We start from the raw sequence: 22,888 nt of genomic DNA, 5'->3' as shown, positions 1-22,888 counted from the left end.
GTGGAATGGAATGAAAAGGGAGATAGCTGAGTATGTTGCATCTTGCATTGTGTGTCAAAAAGCTAAAGTGGAACATCAAAAACCAGGAGGTTTGTTACAAATGATGGAGATCCCTGAATGGAAATGGGATAGTATAACCATGGATTTTGTTGTTGGATTACCAAGGTCTGCTAAGAATTGTAATTCTATTTGGGTGATCGTGGATAGATTAACTAAGTGTGCTCATTTTCTTCCGGTGAATATAAAGTGGTCCTTAGAAAGGTTAACTCAATTGTATATTAAGGAGATTGTTAGATTACATGGTGTGCCCTCTAGTATCATCTCTGATAGGGATCCTCGTTTTACATCCCGATTTTGGCAGAGTTTGCATCAGGCGTTAGGAACTAAGTTGAGACTCAGTTCTGCTTATCACCCACAAACTGATGGGCAGTCTGAGAGGACTATTCAATCTTTGGAGGACTTGTTGAGGGCTTGTATTTTGGATCATCTAGGGAGTTGGGAAGAGATGTTGCCTTTGGTTGAGTTCACTTATAATAACAGTTTTCACGCAAGTATAGAAATGGCACCATTTGAGGCTCTGTATGGGAGGAAGTGTCGAACACCTTTGTGTTGGTTTAAAGAAGGAGAATCAATGATGGTGGGACCAGAGATTATCTTGCAAACTACTGAAAAAGTGAAACAAATTCAGGGAAGAATGAGAGCTACTCAGAGTCGACAAAAGTCTTATGCAGACAAGAGGAGGAAACCTTTGGAATTTTCAGAGGGAGAACATGTATTTTTGAAGGTAACTCCTACCACAGGTGTGGGAAGAGCTATCAAAGCGAAGAAGTTGAATCCTAAATTTATTGGACCGTATCAAATTCTCAAGAGGATTGGACCAGTGGCATATCAGATTGCATTACCTCCATTTCTATCTAATCTGCATGATGTATTCCATGTGTCACAACTGAGGAAGTATATTCACGATCCGAGTCATGTCTTGGAATCAGAGGCAGTGCAAGTGAAGGAGAATTTAACTTTTGAGAAACAACCAGTTTCAGTGGCAGACAAGAGAGTTAAGAAGTTGCGAGGTAAATCTATCAATTTGGTGAAGGTTATTTGGGATGCAGACACTAATGAAGCCACTTGGGAGTTGGAAGACAATATGAAGGATCAATACCCATATCTCTTTTGAGTAAGTGAATTTTCGAGGACGAAAATTTTTGTTGTTGGGGAGAATTGTAACATCTCAGTTTTCAACATGATTATTACTATTATTATTATTATTGTCATTATTACTATGTGGTATTTGGTCATAATTTGGTGGTTATATTTTACTTCAATTATAGATAATTCACACTCCATTTATGCTTAGAAAGATATGTGTGTTGTTAGATCTAATTAGATAGTTGTGAAATTTTTTTTTTAAGAATCATTTCTCGCTGGGCTGACTGACTAGTCTCAGTGTCCGAGGCATAACTTGGGCTGTGATGGTCCAAATGATGCAAAATTGGTGTCAATGGAAATATAAGAGAAAAACGCACAACTTTTGCAGAAATAGCCATTTGCAAAATCGGTCGTTTAGGAGGTCAAAATTGGACTTTTATTGATACAATTGTTTCTCGTTGGGCTGATTGGCAAGCCTCGGTTTTTGGGGTATAACTTGGTCGGTGGTTGTTCAAATGATACAAACTTGGTGGCTATGGAAAGATAAGAGAAAATCCTACAACTTTCATGAAGGAAATATTTTCAGATTCGGCTGTCTATAAGGTCCAAATCAGTAGCCAAAGTCGGTGCGGAAAAGAACATGGCACCAACTCCATTAATTCACACCAACTCCATTAATTCATCCCACCAACTTCTATAATTCATTCCACTAATTCATTCCACTTAGTTTTGTCTATCTTTTTCTCCATTATTTTACATTTTTTAATGTGTTTTGGAGGCTATAAATAGGCCTTCACTTCTCCATTGCAAACCATCCCAAGAAATACTTCTCATCCCTCAATTCTCATTCTCTCTTCTCTTATACTCTCTTCTTTCCCTCTTCTTCTCTTTGAAGACCAAGAGAAATCCAGAGGAAGAGGTTCTGTCCTAATTTTAGCTCCGGTCCCTGTTTTAGACGGAAGGAGCCTTGGGGAGGCAGCTGTGCTATAGTCTCAGTTTCTGCCCGAGTTTCAGTTCAGGATTATCCAAGTAAGGGTGGTATTTATAAAATTAATCTAGTATACTAAGTAAGGGTGGTATTTATAAAATTAATCTAGTATACTAAGTAAGGGTGGTATTTATAAAATTAATCTAGTATGCTAAGTAAGGGTAGTACTTATAAGACTTAATCTAGTATACATGAGCATGATAGGAGTAGTATAACTTTTAATATGCTATTTTGTTTGTATGAAGGTTGTTATTTATTTAAGTTGATGGTTGTTATTTATTCAAGTTGGTGGTTGTTTTGGATATTTAATTTGGCATGGTTATGATTATATTTATATATATAATTATGAAGTATGTTATGTGTATGTGGTTTGGAAAAGTAAATAGAACTGAGAGGAGTAAGGTTATGGATGGGAGATCTCTTGGTGAGATCAAGGATATAATCTTTGGAGAAAATATGGAATTTCGGAATCCCATTGTGAGGATTTCCAATTTGGAACTTTTCCAAGGATTATATAGTAAACCACTTCAGATGTTAGGTGGATTCTGAAGTACTCCTCTAAGTATCTATTTGCTACCGGTATGGGTCTGGGTCGAGTCATACCGATGGATGAGGTGACCCCACCAGGGTTACGTGACGACGTAATCCAACTGTATACTTTCCATGAGAGGTTAGGCGTGAGACATGGGTTGCTGACATGTTTCACCGTATCAACACTTGGTTTGGATAGGTGTTGAGGCCAACATTTGGTTTGGATGTGTTGGTTACATCATGGATTATACGGTGGTGTGACTTTGCTTTGGATGTGGATTATGTATACATATGGTATGGATTGTATACTAGGGTTATGGATTTCTTTAATTAATATGTATGCTATTGGTTTATATCTATCTTGGAAATACATGTTGGTTTGAACAAATAATTGTTAAATGATATTTATACTATGGTTGGTTTTATACGTGCTAACCCTTATGTTTCCATGTGGTGGAACTGTGATGATCTCACTATGTGGGGGAGCAGATCAGGTGTGAAGCCATAGGATAGCAAGGAGTCTTCTGGGTAGCTGCTTTGAGAAGTGGCTAGGCTTAGAGCTTGACCAGCACCTAGGGTGTTTCTGTTAATGGTTAATGTTAATATATTTTGGATGACTGTATGATTTTACTGAGAATGACTAATATACTTATGTTTGCTATTATGAAAACAATTTTTACACTCTAGCGTAGCTGGCTTTTGCTCTATTTTTTTTATTATAAATGCTCTTTTATTTTGGTTGGTTATTGATGTGATGACCTAAGGTGGGTCGTTACAATTTTGGTATCAGAGCTGGTCAAGTCTCTTTAGGGTTTGTGGGAAATGGTCTTGTTGCATTTCCGTTGTGTGGAAATGAAAGGAACTTCATGAGTTTCTTGATCTTGATTAGGAATTTCTTATGAGTTTTAGTGTAAACTCATAAAATTCCTTGATTTTTTTTAGGATGGTTGGTAGGGGAAATCATTCTAATTCTTCTTCAAGCATGGATGAGCGGCAAATTGTTCAAGCTATGGAGTTAATTGCTGCTGCTATTGGACAATAGAATACTTTGTTGGCTCAGATGGAGGCCAATCGGGCTGCAGCTGAGACAGCTAGGACTAACGTACCTGATGAGTATAGAGGCTTGTCAGAGTTTAGAAAAGGGAATCCTCCTCAATTCACAGGTGTTGATGGACCAGAAGTTGCTGACCAATGGATTGAAGAAATAGAGAAAATTTTCATGGTGATGCAATGCCCCGAGGAGAGGAAGCTTGTTTATGCTACTTATATGTTGGTGGGTGAGGCTAGCTGCTGGTGGAAAGGTGCTCAGGTTATGATGAAGGCCAGAGGGGAGGCGGTGAACTGGGAGAATTTTAAAAAGGTATTTCTGGAGAAATATTTTCCAGATAGCGCCAGATATGCTAAGGAAGCCGAGTTTTTGAGACTGCAACAAGGGAACATGTCAGTACAGGAGTACGTGGTCAAGTTTGAACACTTGGCTAGATACTATTCTCAAGCTATCACTGAAGCATGGAGATGCAGGAAGTTCAGTGAAGGTCTAAGATTTGAGCTGAAGAAAACCATTGTTCCTATGGGAATTATGGAATTCCCAATGCTGGTTGAAAAGGCAAAAACGGTTGAAAGATTTGAGGGAGGGAATAAAATGGTGAAAGGACCAGAAGGATCATCTGGAAGGGGGAAACAATCTCAAAAGAGACCATCCCAATTTCAGATTGGGAATGCTAATAAGAAACCCATGGGGACTACTACTACAGGAGCTGTTAGATGCTATACGTGTGGAGGCCCACATATGATGAGGGACTGTCCTACGAAGAATTATGCGTGTTTTAAATGTGGCAAGGTGGGTCACATGGCTAAAGATTGCAATATCAGAAATGCTCCAGCTAGAGAGAACCAAAAGGTGGATCGACCTACTGCAGCAGGACGTGTTTTTGCCTTAACAAGTGTTGAAGCTGAAACATCATCTGAGCTAGTAAAGGGGAAGGGCAAAATTGATGGTAATGATATTTCTATTCTATTTGATTCTGGTGCATCACATTCTTTTATTTCTTACGAATGTGTGAGGAGATCAAAATTAGTTGTGAATTCCTTGAGTGTGGATCTAGTTGTTTCTACCCCAGCTTCAGGGTCTGTTTTGACTTCTGAGGTTTGTTTAGGATGTACAATAGAAGTAGAAGGGCGTTGTTATAAGGTGAACTTGTTTTGTTTACCTTTATCGGATTTGGATGTGATTTTAGGGATGGACTGGCTTTCTATCAATAAGATTTTGATAGATTGTTCAGAGAAGAGATTAATCTTTCCTGCTGTTAAACAGGAAAGGTTTATTTCTAATAGACAGGTGGATGGGTTGTTGAAGGATGGAGCTCTAGGGTTTATGATCCTATCCTTTATTAGTGTAGAGAATGAAAAATTGTTGAATAGTATTGAGGTTGTTAGAGAGTTTCCAGAAGTTTTTTCCAGATGATATTCCTGGATTACCACCAAAGCGAGAGTTGGAGTTTAGTATTGATCTTATACCAGGGGCGGGACCAGTATCCATTTCTCCTTATAGAATGGCACCAGCAGAGTTGTCAGAATTGAAAAAGCAGATTGAAGAACTTTTGGAGAAGCAGATGATCAGACCTAGTGTCTCTCCGTGGGGAGCACCCGTGTTATTAGTAAAGAAGAAGGATGGTAGTATGAGGTTATGTGTAGATTATAGGCAGTTAAATAAACTGACAATCAAGAATAAGTACCCATTGCCAAGGATCGATGATTTGATGGATCAGTTAAAAGGAGCTTCTGTTTTCTCCAAGATTGATTTGAGGTCTGGGTATCACCAGATACGGGTAAAGGAGGAGGACATACCAAAGACTGCTTTCAGGACTCGGTATGGTCATTATGAGTATATTGTCATGCCTTTTGGAGTGACGAATGCTCCAGCTGTTTTCATGGATTATATGAATAGGATTTTCAGACCTTTTTTGGATAAGTTTGTTGTAGTATTCATTGATGATATTCTAGTTTACTCTAGATCTGTAGAAGAACACAGAGAACATTTGAGGATAGTTTTGCAAGTATTGAAGGAGAAACAATTATTTGCAAAATTATCAAAATGTGAGTTTTGGCTATCTGAAGTTAAGTTCTTGGGCCATGTAATATCTGGACAAGGAATTGCAGTTGATCCTACTAAGGTGGAAGCAGTTTTGAGGTGGGAGCGTCCGAAATCAGTTACTGAAGTTAGAGGTTTTGTGGGATTGGCTGGCTATTATAGAAGATTCATAGAAGGATTTTCTAAAATAGTTATGCCTTTAACACAGCTAACCAGGAAGGATCATCCCTTTGTATGGACGGAGGAGTGTGAAAGGAGTTTTCAAGAGTTAAAGGAAAAGCTGACGTCGTCTCCAGTGTTGATTTTGCCAGATCCTAATAAATCTTTTGAGGTTTATTGTGATGCATCTCATCAAGGTTTAGGATGTGTTCTTATACAAGATAGGCAGGTTGTGGCCTATGCATCTAGGCAGTTAAAGACTCATGAACGGAATTATCCTACGCATGATCTAGAGTTGGCGGCGGTAGTTTTTGCTTTGAAGATTTGGAGGCATTATCTCTATGGGGCAAAGTTTGATGTGTTCAGTGATCATAAGAGTCTGAAATATTTGTTTGATCAGAAAGAGTTAAATATGAGGCAAAGGAGGTGGATTGAATTTTTGAAAGATTATGATTTTCAGTTAATGTACCATCCAGGTAAAGCAAATGTGGTGGCAGATGCTTTGAGTAGAAAATCTCTCCATATGTCTTACATGATGGTTAAAGAGATGGAGTTGGTAGAGAAATTCAGGGATATGAATCTTAACGTGGTGGTTGCCCCAAATTTCATTAGTTGTGGTATGACTACCATTACTAGTGATTTCTTAGAGATGGTGAAACAAAAACAAGTTCAGGATGCGAGTTTGAACAAGGTTAAGGAGTTGATGAGTTCTGGGAAAGCTGAAGGATTTGAACAAGGTACAGATGGAATTTTGAGGTACAAGAGTAGAATTTGTATTCCACAGGATGAGGAGTTGAAGAAATTGATATTTGAGGAAGCTCATAAAAGCAAATTGAGTATACATCCAGGTATGACAAAAATGTATCAAGATTTGAAGAAAATGTTTTGGTGGAATGGAATGAAAAGGGAGATAGCTGAGTATGTTGCATCTTGCATTGTGTGTCAAAAAGCTAAAGTGGAACATCAAAAACCAGGAGGTTTGTTACAAATGATGGAGATCCCTGAATGGAAATGGGATAGTATAACCATGGATTTTGTTGTTGGATTACCAAGGTCTACTAAGAATTGTAATTCTATTTGGGTGATCGTGGATAGATTAACTAAGTGTGCTCATTTTCTTCCGGTGAATATAAAGTGGTCCTTAGAAAGGTTAACTCAATTGTATATTAAGGAGATTGTTAGATTACATGGTGTGCCCTCTAGTATCATCTCTGATAGGGATCCTCGTTTTACATCCCGATTTTGGCAGAGTTTGCATCAGGCGTTAGGAACTAAGTTGAGACTCAGTTCTGCTTATCACCCACAAACTGATGGGCAGTCTGAGAGGACTATTCAATCTTTGGAGGACTTGTTGAGGGCTTGTATTTTGGATCATCTAGGGAGTTGGGAAGAGATGTTGCCTTTGGTTGAGTTCACTTATAATAACAGTTTTCACGCAAGTATAGAAATGGCACCATTTGAGGCTCTGTATGGGAGGAAGTGTCGAACACCTTTGTGTTGGTTTAAAGAAGGAGAATCAATGATGGTGGGACCAGAGATTATCTTGCAAACTACTGAAAAAGTGAAACAAATTCAGGGAAGAATGAGAGCTACTCAGAGTCGACAAAAGTCTTATGCAGACAAGAGGAGGAAACCTTTGGAATTTTCAGAGGGAGAACATGTATTTTTGAAGGTAACTCCTACCACAGGTGTGGGAAGAGCTATCAAAGCGAAGAAGTTGAATCCTAAATTTATTGGACCGTATCAAATTCTCAAGAGGATTGGACCAGTGGCATATCAGATTGCATTACCTCCATTTCTATCTAATCTGCATGATGTATTCCATGTGTCACAACTGAGGAAGTATATTCACGATCCGAGTCATGTCTTGGAATCAGAGGCAGTGCAAGTGAAGGAGAATTTAACTTTTGAGAAACAACCAGTTTCAGTGGCAGACAAGAGAGTTAAGAAGTTGCGAGGTAAATCTATCAATTTGGTGAAGGTTATTTGGGATGCAGACACTAATGAAGCCACTTGGGAGTTGGAAGACAATATGAAGGATCAATACCCATATCTCTTTTGAGTAAGTGAATTTTCGAGGACGAAAATTTTTGTTGTTGGGGAGAATTGTAACATCTCAGTTTTCAACATGATTATTACTATTATTATTATTATTGTCATTATTACTATGTGGCATTTGGTCATAATTTGGTGGTTATATTTTACTTCAATTATAGATAATTCACACTGCATTTATGCTTAGAAAGATATGTGTGTTGTTAGATCTAATTAGATAGTTGTGAAATTTTTTTTTTAAGAATCATTTCTCGCTGGGCTGACTGACTAGTCTCAGTGTCCGAGGCATAACTTGGGCTGTGATGGTCCAAATGATGCAAAATTGGTGTCAATGGAAATCTAAGAGAAAAACGCACAACTTTTGCAGAAATAGCCATTTGCAAAATCGGTCGTTTAGGAGGTCAAAATTGGACTTTTATTGATACAATTGTTTCTCGTTGGGCTGATTGGCAAGCCTCGGTTTTTGGGGTATAACTTGGTCGGTGGTTGTTCAAATGATACAAACTTGGTGGCTATGGAAAGATAAGAGAAAATCCTACAACTTTCATGAAGGAAATATTTTCAGATTCGGCTGTCTATAAGGTCCAAATCAGTAGCCAAAGTCGGTGCGGAAAAGAACATGGCACCAACTCCATTAATTCACACCAACTCCATTAATTCATCCCACCAACTTCTATAATTCATTCCACTAATTCATTCCACTTAGTTTTGTCTATCTTTTTCTCCATTATTTTACATTTTTTAATGTGTTTTGGAGGCTATAAATAGGCCTTCACTTCTCCATTGCAAACCATCCCAAGAAATACTTCTCATCCCTCAATTCTCATTCTCTCTTCTCTTATACTCTCTTCTTTCCCTCTTCTTCTCTTTGAAGACCAAGAGAAATCCAGAGGAAGAGGTTCTGTCCTAATTTTAGCTCCGGTCCCTGTTTTAGACGGAAGGAGCCTTGGGGAGGCAGCTGTGCTATAGTCTCAGTTTCTGCCCGAGTTTCAGTTCAGGATTATCCAAGTAAGGGTGGTATTTATAAAATTAATCTAGTATACTAAGTAAGGGTGGTATTTATAAAATTAATCTAGTATACTAAGTAAGGGTGGTATTTATAAAATTAATCTAGTATGCTAAGTAAGGGTAGTACTTATAAGACTTAATCTAGTATACATGAGCATGATAGGAGTAGTATAACTTTTAATATGCTATTTTGTTTGTATGAAGGTTGTTATTTATTTAAGTTGATGGTTGTTATTTATTCAAGTTGGTGGTTGTTTTGGATATTTAATTTGGCATGGTTATGATTATATTTATATATATAATTATGAAGTATGTTATGTGTATGTGGTTTGGAAAAGTAAATAGAACTGAGAGGAGTAAGGTTATGGATGGGAGATCTCTTGGTGAGATCAAGGATATAATCTTTGGAGAAAATATGGAATTTCGGAATCCCATTGTGAGGATTTCCAATTTGGAACTTTTCCAAGGATTATATAGTAAACCACTTCAGATGTTAGGTGGATTCTGAAGTACTCCTCTAAGTATCTATTTGCTACCGGTATGGGTCTGGGTCGAGTCATACCGATGGATGAGGTGACCCCACCAGGGTTACGTGACGACGTAATCCAACTGTATACTTTCCATGAGAGGTTAGGCGTGAGACATGGGTTGCTGACATGTTTCACCGTATCAACACTTGGTTTGGATAGGTGTTGAGGCCAACATTTGGTTTGGATGTGTTGGTTACATCATGGATTATACGGTGGTGTGACTTTGCTTTGGATGTGGATTATGTATACATATGGTATGGATTGTATACTAGGGTTATGGATTTCTTTAATTAATATGTATGCTATTGGTTTATATCTATCTTGGAAATACATGTTGGTTTGAACAAATAATTGTTAAATGATATTTATACTATGGTTGGTTTTATACGTGCTAACCCTTATGTTTCCATGTGGTGGAACTGTGATGATCTCACTATGTGGGGGAGCAGATCAGGTGTGAAGCCATAGGATAGCAAGGAGTCTTCTGGGTAGCTGCTTTGAGAAGTGGCTAGGCTTAGAGCTTGACCAGCACCTAGGGTGTTTCTGTTAATGGTTAATGTTAATATATTTTGGATGACTGTATGATTTTACTGAGAATGACTAATATACTTATGTTTGCTATTATGAAAACAATTTTTACACTCTAGCGTAGCTGGCTTTTGCTCTATTTTTTTTATTATAAATGCTCTTTTATTTTGGTTGGTTATTGATGTGATGACCTAAGGTGGGTCGTTACACACCTCGTCCGGGGGCATCGACGTCGGGCTGAGCCCCTTGGGGGAACTCACTATAACTCATGAACTTCCCACCCAGGAAGTCCCGGCTAACATCAAATTGGAAATCAGCCGAAACCTCACAAAAATGGTACGCTTGCCGGACTGCATGCTGGAAGCCGACATCAGGCTGAGAGAGGATTTGTTCGGTGGCCTCGGCCTCGAACTTAGCAGCAGCCTCTTTGAGGCGAGCAATCTCCGCCGCAGCAGCAACGGCGTCGACTTTCATCCGCTGCACGGTCAGCTTTAAGTCGTCGGCTTCCCTCCGGTGGGCGTCGGCCGCTTTCTTCAACTCTTCGGCTGACTCCGTAGCCTTAGCGTTAGCACTCAAAGCCTCTTTCATGGTCGTCTCAGCGTCTTTCAGCCGGGCCTGAAGCCTCTCAGCCGAGACAGCCGACCTCATCATAACGTGCTTCGCCACAAGGGAAGTCCGAGCGTCGAGCTCACAAAAGAGCTTGTACTCGGCTTCCGCAGACATGCCCTCCAGGTACTGACGTCCCCGACCAGTTGTTATATCCAGATTGACGAGGTTCTCCACTTGCACATCCGAGGCCAAGAAGTTTGACCCGGCCACCACAGCAGGAATGGCGAAGGCCTCACAACCCGACTGTTCCAACGACAGTTGTTTCGGCCGTTTGGAAGAAGAGCTCGGACGCTCCGACTCGATGTCTTGCTCAGCAGCCCGGACCCGAGACGTACTCCCCCTTTTCTTGGGGTCGGCCAAGGGAATAAGGACTTGCGTGGGTTTATCCCGCTGAACCCTGAGGGCCGACCTCGCCGACGGCACCTTTCCACTCTCTTTAGCCTCCTTCGCCCTCTTGGCGAGCATCGCAGTTACATTCAACTTGCCTCCGGCCATCAATCCTGCAGCAAAGCAAAGTTTAACATCAATTTAAAAATTGATTAAACAACCAAACCCTAGTACACATACCTAACAAGATCATCTCAAAATGAGACGTCTCAAAAATTTCCAATAGTTCTCGGACAGGAAGCTCTTTCGGCAACTGGTCTAGCAAATCCACAATCTCCTTGTCCTCGGCGGGGAGTTTCGAGGCAGGGAACGCCTCAAAACGTGTCGGACGCCTCGTCCAGTAGAAGGGAAATAGCGGGTTGTTCTCTCGGTCGTAAAAGCAATCTCGCATCTCCGACCCCCATCGGACCTTAAAAAAGCCACTTTTAAATCCCTTGTAAGAAGAGGTGAAAGCCCGAAGGAATCCACGTTTTGGCACCCGAGCTAAGGAAACCCACTTTACCGGTTTGCTCGGGCGGCAAGTGTAATAATAGAGGAAGGCGAGCGGCTGAGGCGTGAGGCCGAGACATAGGCACAAATTCCGAAAGGCTTGCATGGTCGCCCAAGCATTAGGGTGCAATTGGGTCGGCGCCACATTTAGTGTCCGGAGAACCCCCATCTGAAAATCGTCAAAGGGCAGCTCTATGCCGAGGTCCTCGAACCAACAAACATACGCGTAGAAGTAGTCGTCTTTACCGGGACTCGCCTCCAAAAACACAAAGTCGATGTTCGGCCCATCGTCTTCGCACGCCTCGGCCAGCAGCGGAAACTCCTCGCCCCCACCACCGAAGCATTTCTCAGAAGAGATGAACGTATCTAACAGACCTTGGTCGGAAAACTTCGACAAGTATATACCGACTTCTCCGTCCACCCACTCATATCTTGGCATTTCCACGCTACCATAGTCGACTTTTGGCTTTGACCGGACAGTCGGACCGGCGATGGCCTTGCCTCGGTTATCCGCAACCGCTTCTAGCCCACCCCCATGGCCTTTGGCAGGAACGATTACAGTGTGGGGCCTCGGTTGCTCGGCTTGCGCCAAACCCCTACAGTCAACCTCAGTAGCGCGAGCCAAAGCCACGGCCATAGTCGCCGGAGGCGATACCTCCACCACTTCATCCCCGCTGTCATCTTCCTTGGGGCGATCGAACGGAAACACCACTTCACATTGCAGTAAGGGCAACCTAGGTACCTCACTCGAGTCCGATCCCTCCATACCTGACGAGGCGTCCGACTCGCTCGACGACGAGCAACTCCTTCCCGACGAATAGTCCCTATCCATTTATTATTATTAATTAACGAATACAAAATTTACCTTTACTCGGTCGTTTCGGTCGACGCTTGAATTCGAGAGAGCTCGGAAAATTTACAGCGAGTGAATTTCCACAATTCCCCCCCTCTATTTATAGGCGAGGTAAAACGGGGAAAGTAAACAGGCGTCCTCAAACCCTAACCGCTCGATCGAAAGCATCCAACGGTCCAGATTTAATAACCGTTGGGCCTGTAACCGCCAGGGCCAATGTGGAAAGCTACGCCAGTATAGGTCTCGGTGCAGCTTCTTACACCTGAGCTCTCGGTCCGGGCATCGCCCCACCCAAGGCCTCGGTACAAATTCCAGTTACTCGTGGTCTCGGTGCAGCTTCTTACACCGGAGCTCTCGGTCCGGGCATCGCCCCACCCAAGGCCTCGGTACAAATTCCAGTTACTCGTGGTCTCGGTGCAACTTCTTACACCGGAGCTCTCGGTCCGGGCATCGCCCCACCCAAGGCCTCGGTACAAATTCCAGTTACTCGTGGTCCCGGTGCATCTTCTTACACCTGAGCTCTCGGTCCGGGCATTGCCTCACCCAAGGCCTCGGTACAAATTCCAGTTACTCGTGGTCTCGGTGCAGCTTCTTACGCTCGAGCTCTCGGTCTCGGCGCAATCTCTCACGTCCGAGCTCTCGATCCAGGCATCGACTCACACGAGGCCTCGGCTCACCTTCTCTTTGCAGGTCACGACTCAGCCGTGCAACACACGGTTTCGCCACGATTTCACGTCCTAGGCAATACCCTAGACACCACCCGAGACCTCGGCGCGAATCCCAGTTACTCGAGGTCTCGGTGCAGTTTCTTACGTCCGAGCTCTCGGTCTCGGCGCGATTCCACGAGGTCTAGCTCGAATTCTAGACATCGTCTATTAAGAACTAGACCTTACTCCCCCTTGGCGCGACATAATTTCCAGTTACTTGAGGCATTGACGAAGCTCCTTGCATCCGAAACCTCAGTTCAGACATCTTCCATGTCAGACCTTGGCACGCTTTCCCATTGAGATCTTGCCATCATTTCACACGGTTAAGACGTCAAATAAAGCGCTACGCATCTTATACCGTCTTCGTCTTTCCTATCCTTGACGCTGTGGGGGTTGTATACCGTATGGTGGCCGACTAGGCCGAATACCCGAGCCCGCGAGTGATTAGGCCGAGTACCCGAACCCGCGAATAATTAGACCGAATACCCGAACCCTTAATGGTTACGCCGATCACCCTAGTCCACTGACCACTTATAAGCGAGTGAAACGTGTCGGGTCGGTCGGTCAATCTCTACGCCTCTGCCAGGCCGATTACGGATAGTTTAATTAGCGTAATACATTGGATTAACCCCCTAATTTTCCGGGCCCAATCCTTAATCACGGCCCAATATGAGCGTCTATAAATAGAGCCCCAACGAGGTATGTAATTAATCTTTCAACTACTACATTTATTACGCCGAGAACTAACTTGAGCGTCGGAGTGTCTTTGCAGGCACCCCCAACCTCGCTTCGGACTACCCGGACAAGAACGAGAAGACCGTAACCTTATACCTGACCCGAGACGACCAAGATAATTGAAGTGTGTATCCTAACACAGGAACAATATTATTTTTATAAAAATTATTTGTTTAATATTTAGAATTAGGGAGAGTTTGTTGTATACATAAAAAATATTCTAATAACTTCAAATTGGCGTATATAAAAAAACTCTAAAAAATAATATAATAATCATACATTTTTAATATAAAATCGTTATATTGTATTTTACATTGACATTATATACGAAAAAAAAGCATGATATACGGTAAAGCAATTGACTTTTATAATAACGATTTTTGATCGAATGAAAACGTAAAATTACAAATAACTTAGTTTCTTAAACGAAAAGGTTTCTTGAAATAATAAAACTGTTAGTTAATAAAGTTTATCCAAAGATTTTGGTTAATATAATTTGAATAATTACAGTAATTTTAATTGACAATTATTATGAATGCAGCACTTGCTATTGTGTATCTAAAAGTAAAATCTAAAATGAAATGATAATTGTATATAATTAACGGAAAAAACGATGGTGAAACGCATTGGAAACCTTGGCGATTTGGTGAGACGGTGAAATCCGAACCCGCATCCCAACAAAGTGAAGTTGGCGCAACGTTTTTCGCGAGTCAAGTGTGGGTCACAATTCCTAAACTGAATCAATATTCAATAACCGGTTATTCCAATCCAAATCCCAATTCCTGATTGTTATCATTTTTCAAGCAAGTGAGCCAAAGCTGCCAAGTTAACTTGGTTGCATGCGAAGAACCAGAAATATGAGACCAAACATCGTTTCCGAGGTAACCTACGATCCATTTCCCTAATTTTCTTCGATCCTCCTTTTGTTTCCGTCACAATTTTGAGGCGTTAGTGCCAACGCACTTCACTCAACACTAAGCGTGTAGTAGCAGTGCTGAAAATCTTCGTTTCTGGTTCGAGATCTCGCAGTGTTTTGTTTAATTTTGGTCATTGCTTCACTTTTGGTTCTGTTGCGTGTGATTCGTGCATGCCAAATAAAAGGAAACAAATTGCAGCATTACCTTTACCAGTTTACTGCTCAATTTTTAGTTTGCTGTGTTTCTATTTGGGATTCTGTTAACTGTTGTTGTAGAATGGTTAGATAGAGATGTTATTCTGATTAATTGTCCTTGATGGCTTGATTGAACCAGGCAGGGTTGCCTACTAGGATGAATCAATGGTGGGAAAGCATTCCATTTCTCACTTCTGCAGTGGTGGTTGTCTGTGGAATCATTTACTTGGTTTGTCTTTTGGTTGGATACGATTCCTTCGCCGAGGTTTGCTTCTTGCCGTCCGCAGTTGTATCGCGGTTTCAAGGTATAACTTTCTCTTAAAGTCATATTATATTGTTGAATCAATGTAGTTGATTGTTTGGACTAGCTTGTACAAACATTTTAGTGCACAAAACTAAGGTCTTTTTAGATAAACTTCTTCAGAAACAATTCTAAGAGAGGAAAAATAGGAAGAAAAATGAGATAAGTTTCTCCATAAGACAAAATTAGTTTAAACATAAACTAATTTAACTAATTTTTAGAAGCTCTATTATTAGCTTCTACAAGATCTTATTTTTAACTTATGTACAAATTAGTTTTAACTTATGAAAAAGTTTATTTCAATTCTCCTTCCAATTTTTTTTTTCTCCTAGAAGTACTTTTGGAAAAAACTTATCCAACCATGCCCTAAACCCATTAATGTGTTCAATTGGATTCTAGCAGGGGGTTAATAATTTGGCTTGAAAGCTGCTTGCTATATCCGAGAACTATCTTTTCTTAATATTGTTGAAGCTCATTTTGTTGTCTTGCATTCCTTGTAGCTGTTGCTTCTGTGTTGTGACTGTCTGGTTGCTTTGCTCAGAATAATTTTTTCTCCATGCAGTTTACAGGATTTATACCTCCATTATTTTCCATGGTTCACTGCTTCATGTTCTCTTCAACATGATGGCTTTAGTTCCCTTGGGCTCTGAGCTGGAGAGGATCATGGGCTCAGTTCGCTTGCTTTATGTCACTATTTTGTTGGCTACAAGCAATGCCATATTCCATCTTCTCATAGCACTGCTGGTGGCACACAATCCTTTTGTTACATATGATGATCTCATGAATCAGTGTGCAATAGGCTTCTCAGGGGTTCTATTTTCAATGATTGTTATAGAAACAAGCTTGAGTGGAGTTCAATCCAGGAGGTTGGCTATATGAATATTACTTCTGTACAGGGAATTCATGACTGTCAGGAAAAATGCAATATATGTTAATCACCTTTTTCTTCAAGATAGTTTGGCAGAAACCAGCCTTTACAAAAAATGTTTGTCAGAAACCATGTTTTGGTAGCTGTCCAAGATACTGAATTAGTAATAATATTGTTTAATCATGTTTTTGGGAATGAAGCTAGTCAGCTAATGATTATTTTGCAACGTTATTTCCAATCACATTTATTCTGTTTTATTAATACCCCTTTGTCAACCAGTTCACCGTGCAATGATTTTCTTCACTGGTTTTACTGAAAGGACATTAAACATTCAATAGATGTGTTATGTTACATATCCTGAATCAGTAACTGTTCACTAATTTAGTAACTTTTTCTATTCATTCTGCAGTGTGTTTGGATTGTTTAATGTGCCTGCCAAGTGGTGAGTATGTTTTTTTTGATGAACTTATTTGTTGATTTCTATCATGATAATTCCCTTTTGTGATAACTGGACATATTATGTTTAGGTATGCATTCTTTTTATTGGTAGTGTTCCAGCTTCTCATGCAAAATGTCTCACTACTTGGACACCTTTGTGGCATTTTATCGGGGTTTGCTTGTCAGACTTCATTCTTTTTTCCTCCTCTGTTTTTATTTTTAATTTTTGCTAAAAATATGAGAAATTCATCTCTTGTTTGACAATCTTATGCTTAATGTTTCAGATACATATGGCTTGTTTAATTTCCTCATACCTGGGACATCTTTTTATTCTTCCATTGAAGCCTCCTCATGGCTAGTAAGTGTCTTTCTGGAATAGGCTTTGGTAGTGCTCTAAGATGGGAAAAGTTTCAATGTCTAGTTGCATGATATTCACTTGAATGTCTAAGCGGATGTCAAATCCATATCATATATATATATATATATATATATATATATATATATATATATATATATATATATTATCAAATGCTGTCTATACCCCCCAGCTGTTTTTCAGACTATGGATAGCTTTAAATTTTATGTGCGTGTTATTTTAAAATAAATGATTGGATTGAGACAAATTGATAGAATCCTGAAGTTGAAGTTGTATAATTATTCAGGTGGTTATAGTAGTAAGGGTGGAGGGTTAGCTTCAGTAATAGGAGGGTTAGAAGGGAGATTCATCCCGAATTGTTATTAATAATTCTTGTTATCTTTGGGAAATGATGCCATAGCTTGGTTGTAGAAAGGGATCGCCCTTTGTTGAAGGGGAAGCCCTTGGAAGGAGGATTGATTCTTTTTTCTGTTCAGATTTCATTCACTAATAATAGGTTCATTAGTTTTCTTTCTAATTTGAATGTTATTCTTCAAATCTTGTTTGAGTTCACAAAACGAACCAATTCATTCTCTTCTTTGATTACTCTCTGCCTTTAATTCCTTCTACTATCAAAAATAAATTTGTGATGTTTGACGAGTTTGTCTGATACATACTTTGCTTGAGTTGCCTACAGATGTGAAAAATATCTGGAGTACTAAATTAATTAAACTGTATCTTTCAAGTGTCAGAATATCATTTTACTCAAAATGTTTTAGCAACATAATCTACTCAAGCAAGTTAAATTACTATATATATATATATATATATATACATGTGTGTGTGTATATATATATACATATTTGCTCAACCACTGGAGTGGTTAATGTATTTGATTTCAATAATTCTCCCCTTTTGGGGCGGCTAATTGAATTCACAAAAATGGATTGTTGTGCTGAATAAGTTGTTATTGACTGGAATATTAACGAATATTTTCGTATTATATCTTGGTAACTTCTTTTGTTTTAAAATAAAAAATAAAAATGGAGAAAGTATCTGCTGGATATTCATTATATGAAAATACATGTACGTATCACAAGACCTTTACTAGTGTATATCTTGATCCTTTTGATTTTCAGTCATCATGTGTGAGGCGTCCAAAATTTATTGTTTGCACCGGTGGAAATCCTTCAGGTTATATTCCTACACATACAAGCCAAAATTCAACAACCAGGTAAATACTGTGGTTTTAATTCTAAACCATACTGATGGCACTAGATATCTAGTAATCTACATTTTCAAATCTATACTTTCATGGGCAGTGGATTACTTTCTGGAAATATTTGGAGGAACCTATCATCATTGATGCCTCAAAGGGAAGTGTCTACTCAGGTATGTGTCATCTTGTCTTTTAAGTGCTTTTGGTGGGCTTTCAAGTAATCTTGTACATATTTTCTGGTGTGATAACCATTTTTGCTTTTCTCATTATGTGAACAAATGGAATGAAATTGTTGTGTAATACACATTCATGACAAGTGTACGTGGACCTCTTATATGTGATATGCTGATATTTGAATCTAATCAATTTCTGTAGGGTTAATTTAATTTTATAAAAGTTTGTTAGTACCTTGATTATCTTGTACCAATATGTGAGAAAAATATAACAAATAATTATTGTTGTGTGCATTATCTGCTCATTTTAGGTGTAAGCCCAAAGAGTGTGCTTGCATGTAGTCAATTTCTGTCTGGCTTTATATTTACCCCCTGCCATTCATTTGGCAAATTGTTTTTTCGTCTTTAATAGGCACTAGTTCTCGAGAAGGAGATTTTCTAGAGATTTAAGCAGCTGGCGGCAAGTGTCAAGATTTTTGACCTGGGATGATTCTTTTTTGTTTGAATTAATCTTTTATCTTCAACTCAACTTTATTAGAACATTACGTTGTATCTGTTAGATTCATCAATACATCCATCATCCATAGGGCTGTGACAACAGCAATTGGTATAAGTAAAAAAAATATATTACTCCCATTTCTTATCTTTAGAAGTTCACTTCATTATTGGGAATATGAAATGTTACATAACATGATTTTGCCCTGTTCACTTGAATGATATATTATCTTTCCATTTCAAGCTGTTTAATAACTGGCTTTGAATCTATTGATGCCCTGATAGTTAATGACAGCAGTTTTGATCGAGTAGTCACTAAATTATGCTTATGTTGAATTGAGAAGTTGAGAGCTCACATACATTTGATTGTGTTATGTGATGCCTTTCAGTCAACTGAGGGCAGTAGGTTCCCTGGGACGGGAAGGACCCTTGGCTCTGGTCAAGGTCAAATGGGATCTCATCGGCATTCAGATTCAAACCTTCAAGCTAGACTTTTGGAGGATAGCAGTCCCAATAACCCTGTAGATTCATCCACTCGTAGTGCTACTCAACAGTTTTCAGAAGCAAGGTATGGGAGATAGTTTTGAGCATAATTGATAACTTATGGTGATTGCTTATTAAAAGTAAAATTTTAATATGCTGACCACAATCATCTTTTCTTTTGTAGTTTGCATCTTTTCTTTTGTAGTTTGAACCTGTTATAATACCATCCAACAGTACGAAGATACTTAGCATAGACTGATAAATTTATAGTTTCTTTCCCCGTTCTAGGAATGGTAATTTTGAACAAGAACCCAACACAAGTTACATAAGTTTGGGGTGTAAATGGGTTCCCTCTAACATGTGACAAGAAGCTTATGTGGTCAAGTTGATCTGTCTAGCCTGAATTAATTCATGCAACACATATTAGTGCATTTATGTATAACTTCAAAACTAATATTAAAAAAGAATAGGAATGAAAGTAAATTTATTTAGTTTGAGTTATAAAATACTTAACATGATTTTAATTATAAGCTATTTTAAATCCTTTTCTAGCATAAATATGTATTATCGTTGGGAGAATGTAAATAAAATGCTTCATGAATAATTCAACTTACATGTCCATAATTGTTGGACTCCGAGATGTATTCATAATGCATGTCTAATCTATAAGCTTATAACGTCTACTTAATAAGAAACACATACGAGGCTTCTTTAATCTTTATAATCCATTGTCCAAGAATCCAGTAATATTAATGAAGAGTTCATTGAGTTGTAAATAGGTTGGTTTTTGATCATTGCTTGCTTACTTAAATTAAACTTAATTGAGTGTTACCAGTAACTGGTTGTATTGGGTTGCCCGTTTAACAAACATGACATGTTTGGGCTAGGAACTAGACATGAACAAGGTCTTATCGTTAGTATCATTGGAAATGGGAATATTAAAGTGTAGTATATGTACATGGATTGATAGTTCAAGTTAAATAGCTATATTACAATTTCAATAGGATTAGAATCATATTATTCAAAAGTTTGTGTTTCTGTATGGATCACGTTTACTAAATCTTTCTAATTCAATCTAGGCATTCAGTTGAGAATGTTGCCACAGCAACTGCAGGTGTTCCACAACATCAGGTCCCTTTATATACATACCGTGGTTAAAACTTTCTTGTTTTCATTGGGTTAATCTGGTTGGTTAATATTTACTATTTTTCCCCCTATAAATGCAGGGGGCAGTTGCTTCGGAAGAGGGGATTAGAAAACTTGTATCGATGGGCTTTGATAGGGTAAAAATCAGTTTCCTTATCTTTTCCACGTCAGAATATGGCTTGAAACTCTTTAAAACTTTTATGTTTGTCCTTGCCTCCTTGCAAGATTTGTTACATGTCTTGGGCTGATTACTCATTTAATAAATGTTTCGTCTTAAGAACTGAGTATGTGTTCGGCTGGTTTCAGACGCAGGTGGAAGTGGCGTTGGCAGCTGCTGATGGCAATCTCAATGTGGCAGTGGAAATACTCATGAGCCAGCAGGTCCTAGTTGATCATTTTTTTTTATCATCTATAGTTCTTCACGTTTACGTGTTTATTTATTTGTATCTTGATTCTCTTTTAGTGAAAAATTCTTGGGCTATCTCATTTGCAGGGTTGAAAAGTTTCTTTTGGATTCTCGGAGACTTCCCTGACACAGTTATTTGAGTGTTGCGCTTTGTTCTATCACTGTCTGTGTTTAATCTTGGACCCTACCACTAACAGTTCGCTGACACCTGATACCCATGCTAAAGCCAATTAGCAGAATTGAACATATGTAAATGCTACAAGAAATATTAAGGAATTCGATGTTTTATTGAGGACATAGTGAACATTTTGTTTCGCTAGATATTTTTTTCCCTTTCTCTTTTCCCTGTTCAACATGTTTACAGATATAAATAAATATATACACAATGCCTCTAATGCCAGCTAACCAAGAAATCGGAATCTCTATAATCTTGTCTTTTTAATTAGTATTCATTAGTTAAGAAATCAATAATAAATTTTTTTGATTAAAAGTTGTGTTACGGGTATTGAAAATCATGGTGGGATGCATCAATAATATTCTTTTGATTCATGCTAACCAGAGTCATGAAAGGAGCCAGGAGGATATGAATTGGGAGGTAATTTTAAAAATTAAAATGTATTGAATAAATGTATAAAATATAAGTATTAATTTTTATATAAAATATTTGTAATATTATATTTTTAAAATAGTTTAATATATAATAGAAAGATATATTTATATATTTTCTTGATTTGTAAGAAAGTGAGAAGAAAAAAGAAAAATGCAACTAAACTCTAGGGAAAGAGATTCTCAAGGACAATCTTGTCAAATAATTAAATTATCAATTGTAGATAATTCACGACAAACTAAAGAGTCTGCACATATGTTTATCTCTTGATATAAATGGTGGAATGAGGTATGTAACTTTTTAGTTCTAAAGGATCTAATGAGATTGATGATGACTAGAGATGACAATATGGATTGAATTTGGTGAGTTAATTTGTTAACCCACTTAACTTTGATGTGTTCGGTTGAACAAATAAATCTATCAACTCATCTTGTTGATCGGGTGGGGTCAACCTTCTAATTCGATGGGTCAACTCATCTTTTTTTTTTAATGAAGATAAATTTGATGCTCGTAATGAGGATTGAACCTAGGTCCTCATGCTTCTAACTACCCCAACCCCTCCCCACCCAACCACTAGGTTAACCTTAGTGGTAAGATAAATTTGTAGTTGATTTATATTAGATCAATGTTTTTATTTTATAGTTTAACTTCTTTTTCTAGGTAATTATTCTCATTTTATATGAAATAGGAGTATATTGTTTTAATTACATGTTTCTCAATAGTACATTTTTATGTATAATGTCCTTTTTTAATAGAAATATATATTACTTTTTTCTCTTTTCACGAAAAATATAACATCTCTAATCAATTTTATAAATAATAATAAAATATAAATTGAAGAGATAATATATTTTGAAATATTTCAATTGAATTTTTTTTCAAAAATTGAGTAAGTTGAAAGTGGGTTAACTTATCAATCCACTATTTTTAACCTACCAACTTATTAAGGTGGATTAATTCATCAACCCACAGTGAAGTGGACTGAGTTGCATTTTTCAACTTATTTTCTTTGGTGAATTAATTCATCTTACCCCGTTTCTTTGGTGAATCAACTCATCCTATCCTATTTTAGGTAGGTTGATCCATTTTACCATTTCTAATGATGATTGTCATTGGATGACAACTAACATCCTTACCAAGAATCAAATTAGTAGGTCACAAGTGAATCTGACTCACAATCAACACTACCATATCCATGTTTCAAGTCAATTCCAAGCCTTTGTAGATGACATGAAATTCTACGTTAGATTAATAGTGCAACTACAATATCCAAAGAACTCATAGAATCACGAACAAAACCACCAAACCTAGAAGGTTCATGAACTAAACATATAATAATTTTATACTAAAGATGTCCCTTAACAAGATTTTTTTGACAAAGTTTTCTTTATATATATGACAAAAAATTAACATATTTAAAAAACATAACCAGCCATTAGTTGTATTGAACTTTATAAGTAAACACATTTT

At 38.3% G+C, this 22,888-nt stretch overlaps 2 protein-coding genes across 3 annotated transcripts; both read left to right on the top strand.

Moving 5' to 3' along the window:
* Positions 1-1,421: 1,421 nt before the first annotated feature.
* LOC145959154 (uncharacterized) lies at positions 1,422-11,118 on the top strand. Of its 2 annotated transcripts, XM_083077695.1 has the most exons (3): positions 1,422-2,175; positions 3,155-4,662; positions 9,958-11,118. In XM_083077695.1, the coding sequence occupies exons 2-3, from the start codon at positions 3,726-3,728 to the stop codon at positions 9,966-9,968; spliced, it is 948 nt and encodes a 315-aa protein (XP_082933821.1). In that variant the 5' UTR covers positions 1,422-2,175; positions 3,155-3,725; the 3' UTR covers positions 9,969-11,118. The 2 variants fall into 2 exon arrangements, with proteins under 2 accessions (XP_082933821.1, XP_082933820.1); XM_083077694.1 differs by lacking the exon at positions 9,958-11,118 and having other exon boundaries at positions 3,155-5,129.
* Positions 11,119-14,421: 3,303 nt separating this feature from the next.
* RBL15 (RHOMBOID-like protein 15) lies at positions 14,422-21,132 on the top strand. Its single transcript, XM_020357875.3, has 13 exons — positions 14,422-14,697; positions 15,067-15,232; positions 15,791-16,094; positions 16,506-16,538; positions 16,624-16,715; positions 16,819-16,892; positions 18,029-18,123; positions 18,212-18,281; positions 19,166-19,344; positions 20,339-20,390; positions 20,486-20,542; positions 20,712-20,786; positions 20,899-21,132. The coding sequence occupies exons 1-13, from the start codon at positions 14,656-14,658 to the stop codon at positions 20,902-20,904; spliced, it is 1,245 nt and encodes a 414-aa protein (XP_020213464.1). The 5' UTR covers positions 14,422-14,655; the 3' UTR covers positions 20,905-21,132.
* Positions 21,133-22,888: the final 1,756 nt, after the last annotated feature.

This window comes from Cajanus cajan, chromosome 6 (assembly GCF_000230855.2).
Source record: "Cajanus cajan strain Asha chromosome 6, NIPB_CcT2T_4, whole genome shotgun sequence".
Lineage (NCBI taxonomy): Eukaryota > Viridiplantae > Streptophyta > Magnoliopsida > Fabales > Fabaceae > Cajanus > Cajanus cajan.
The sequence above is the reverse complement of the archived record's forward strand: the minus strand, read 5'-3'. Positions and strand labels throughout refer to the sequence as shown.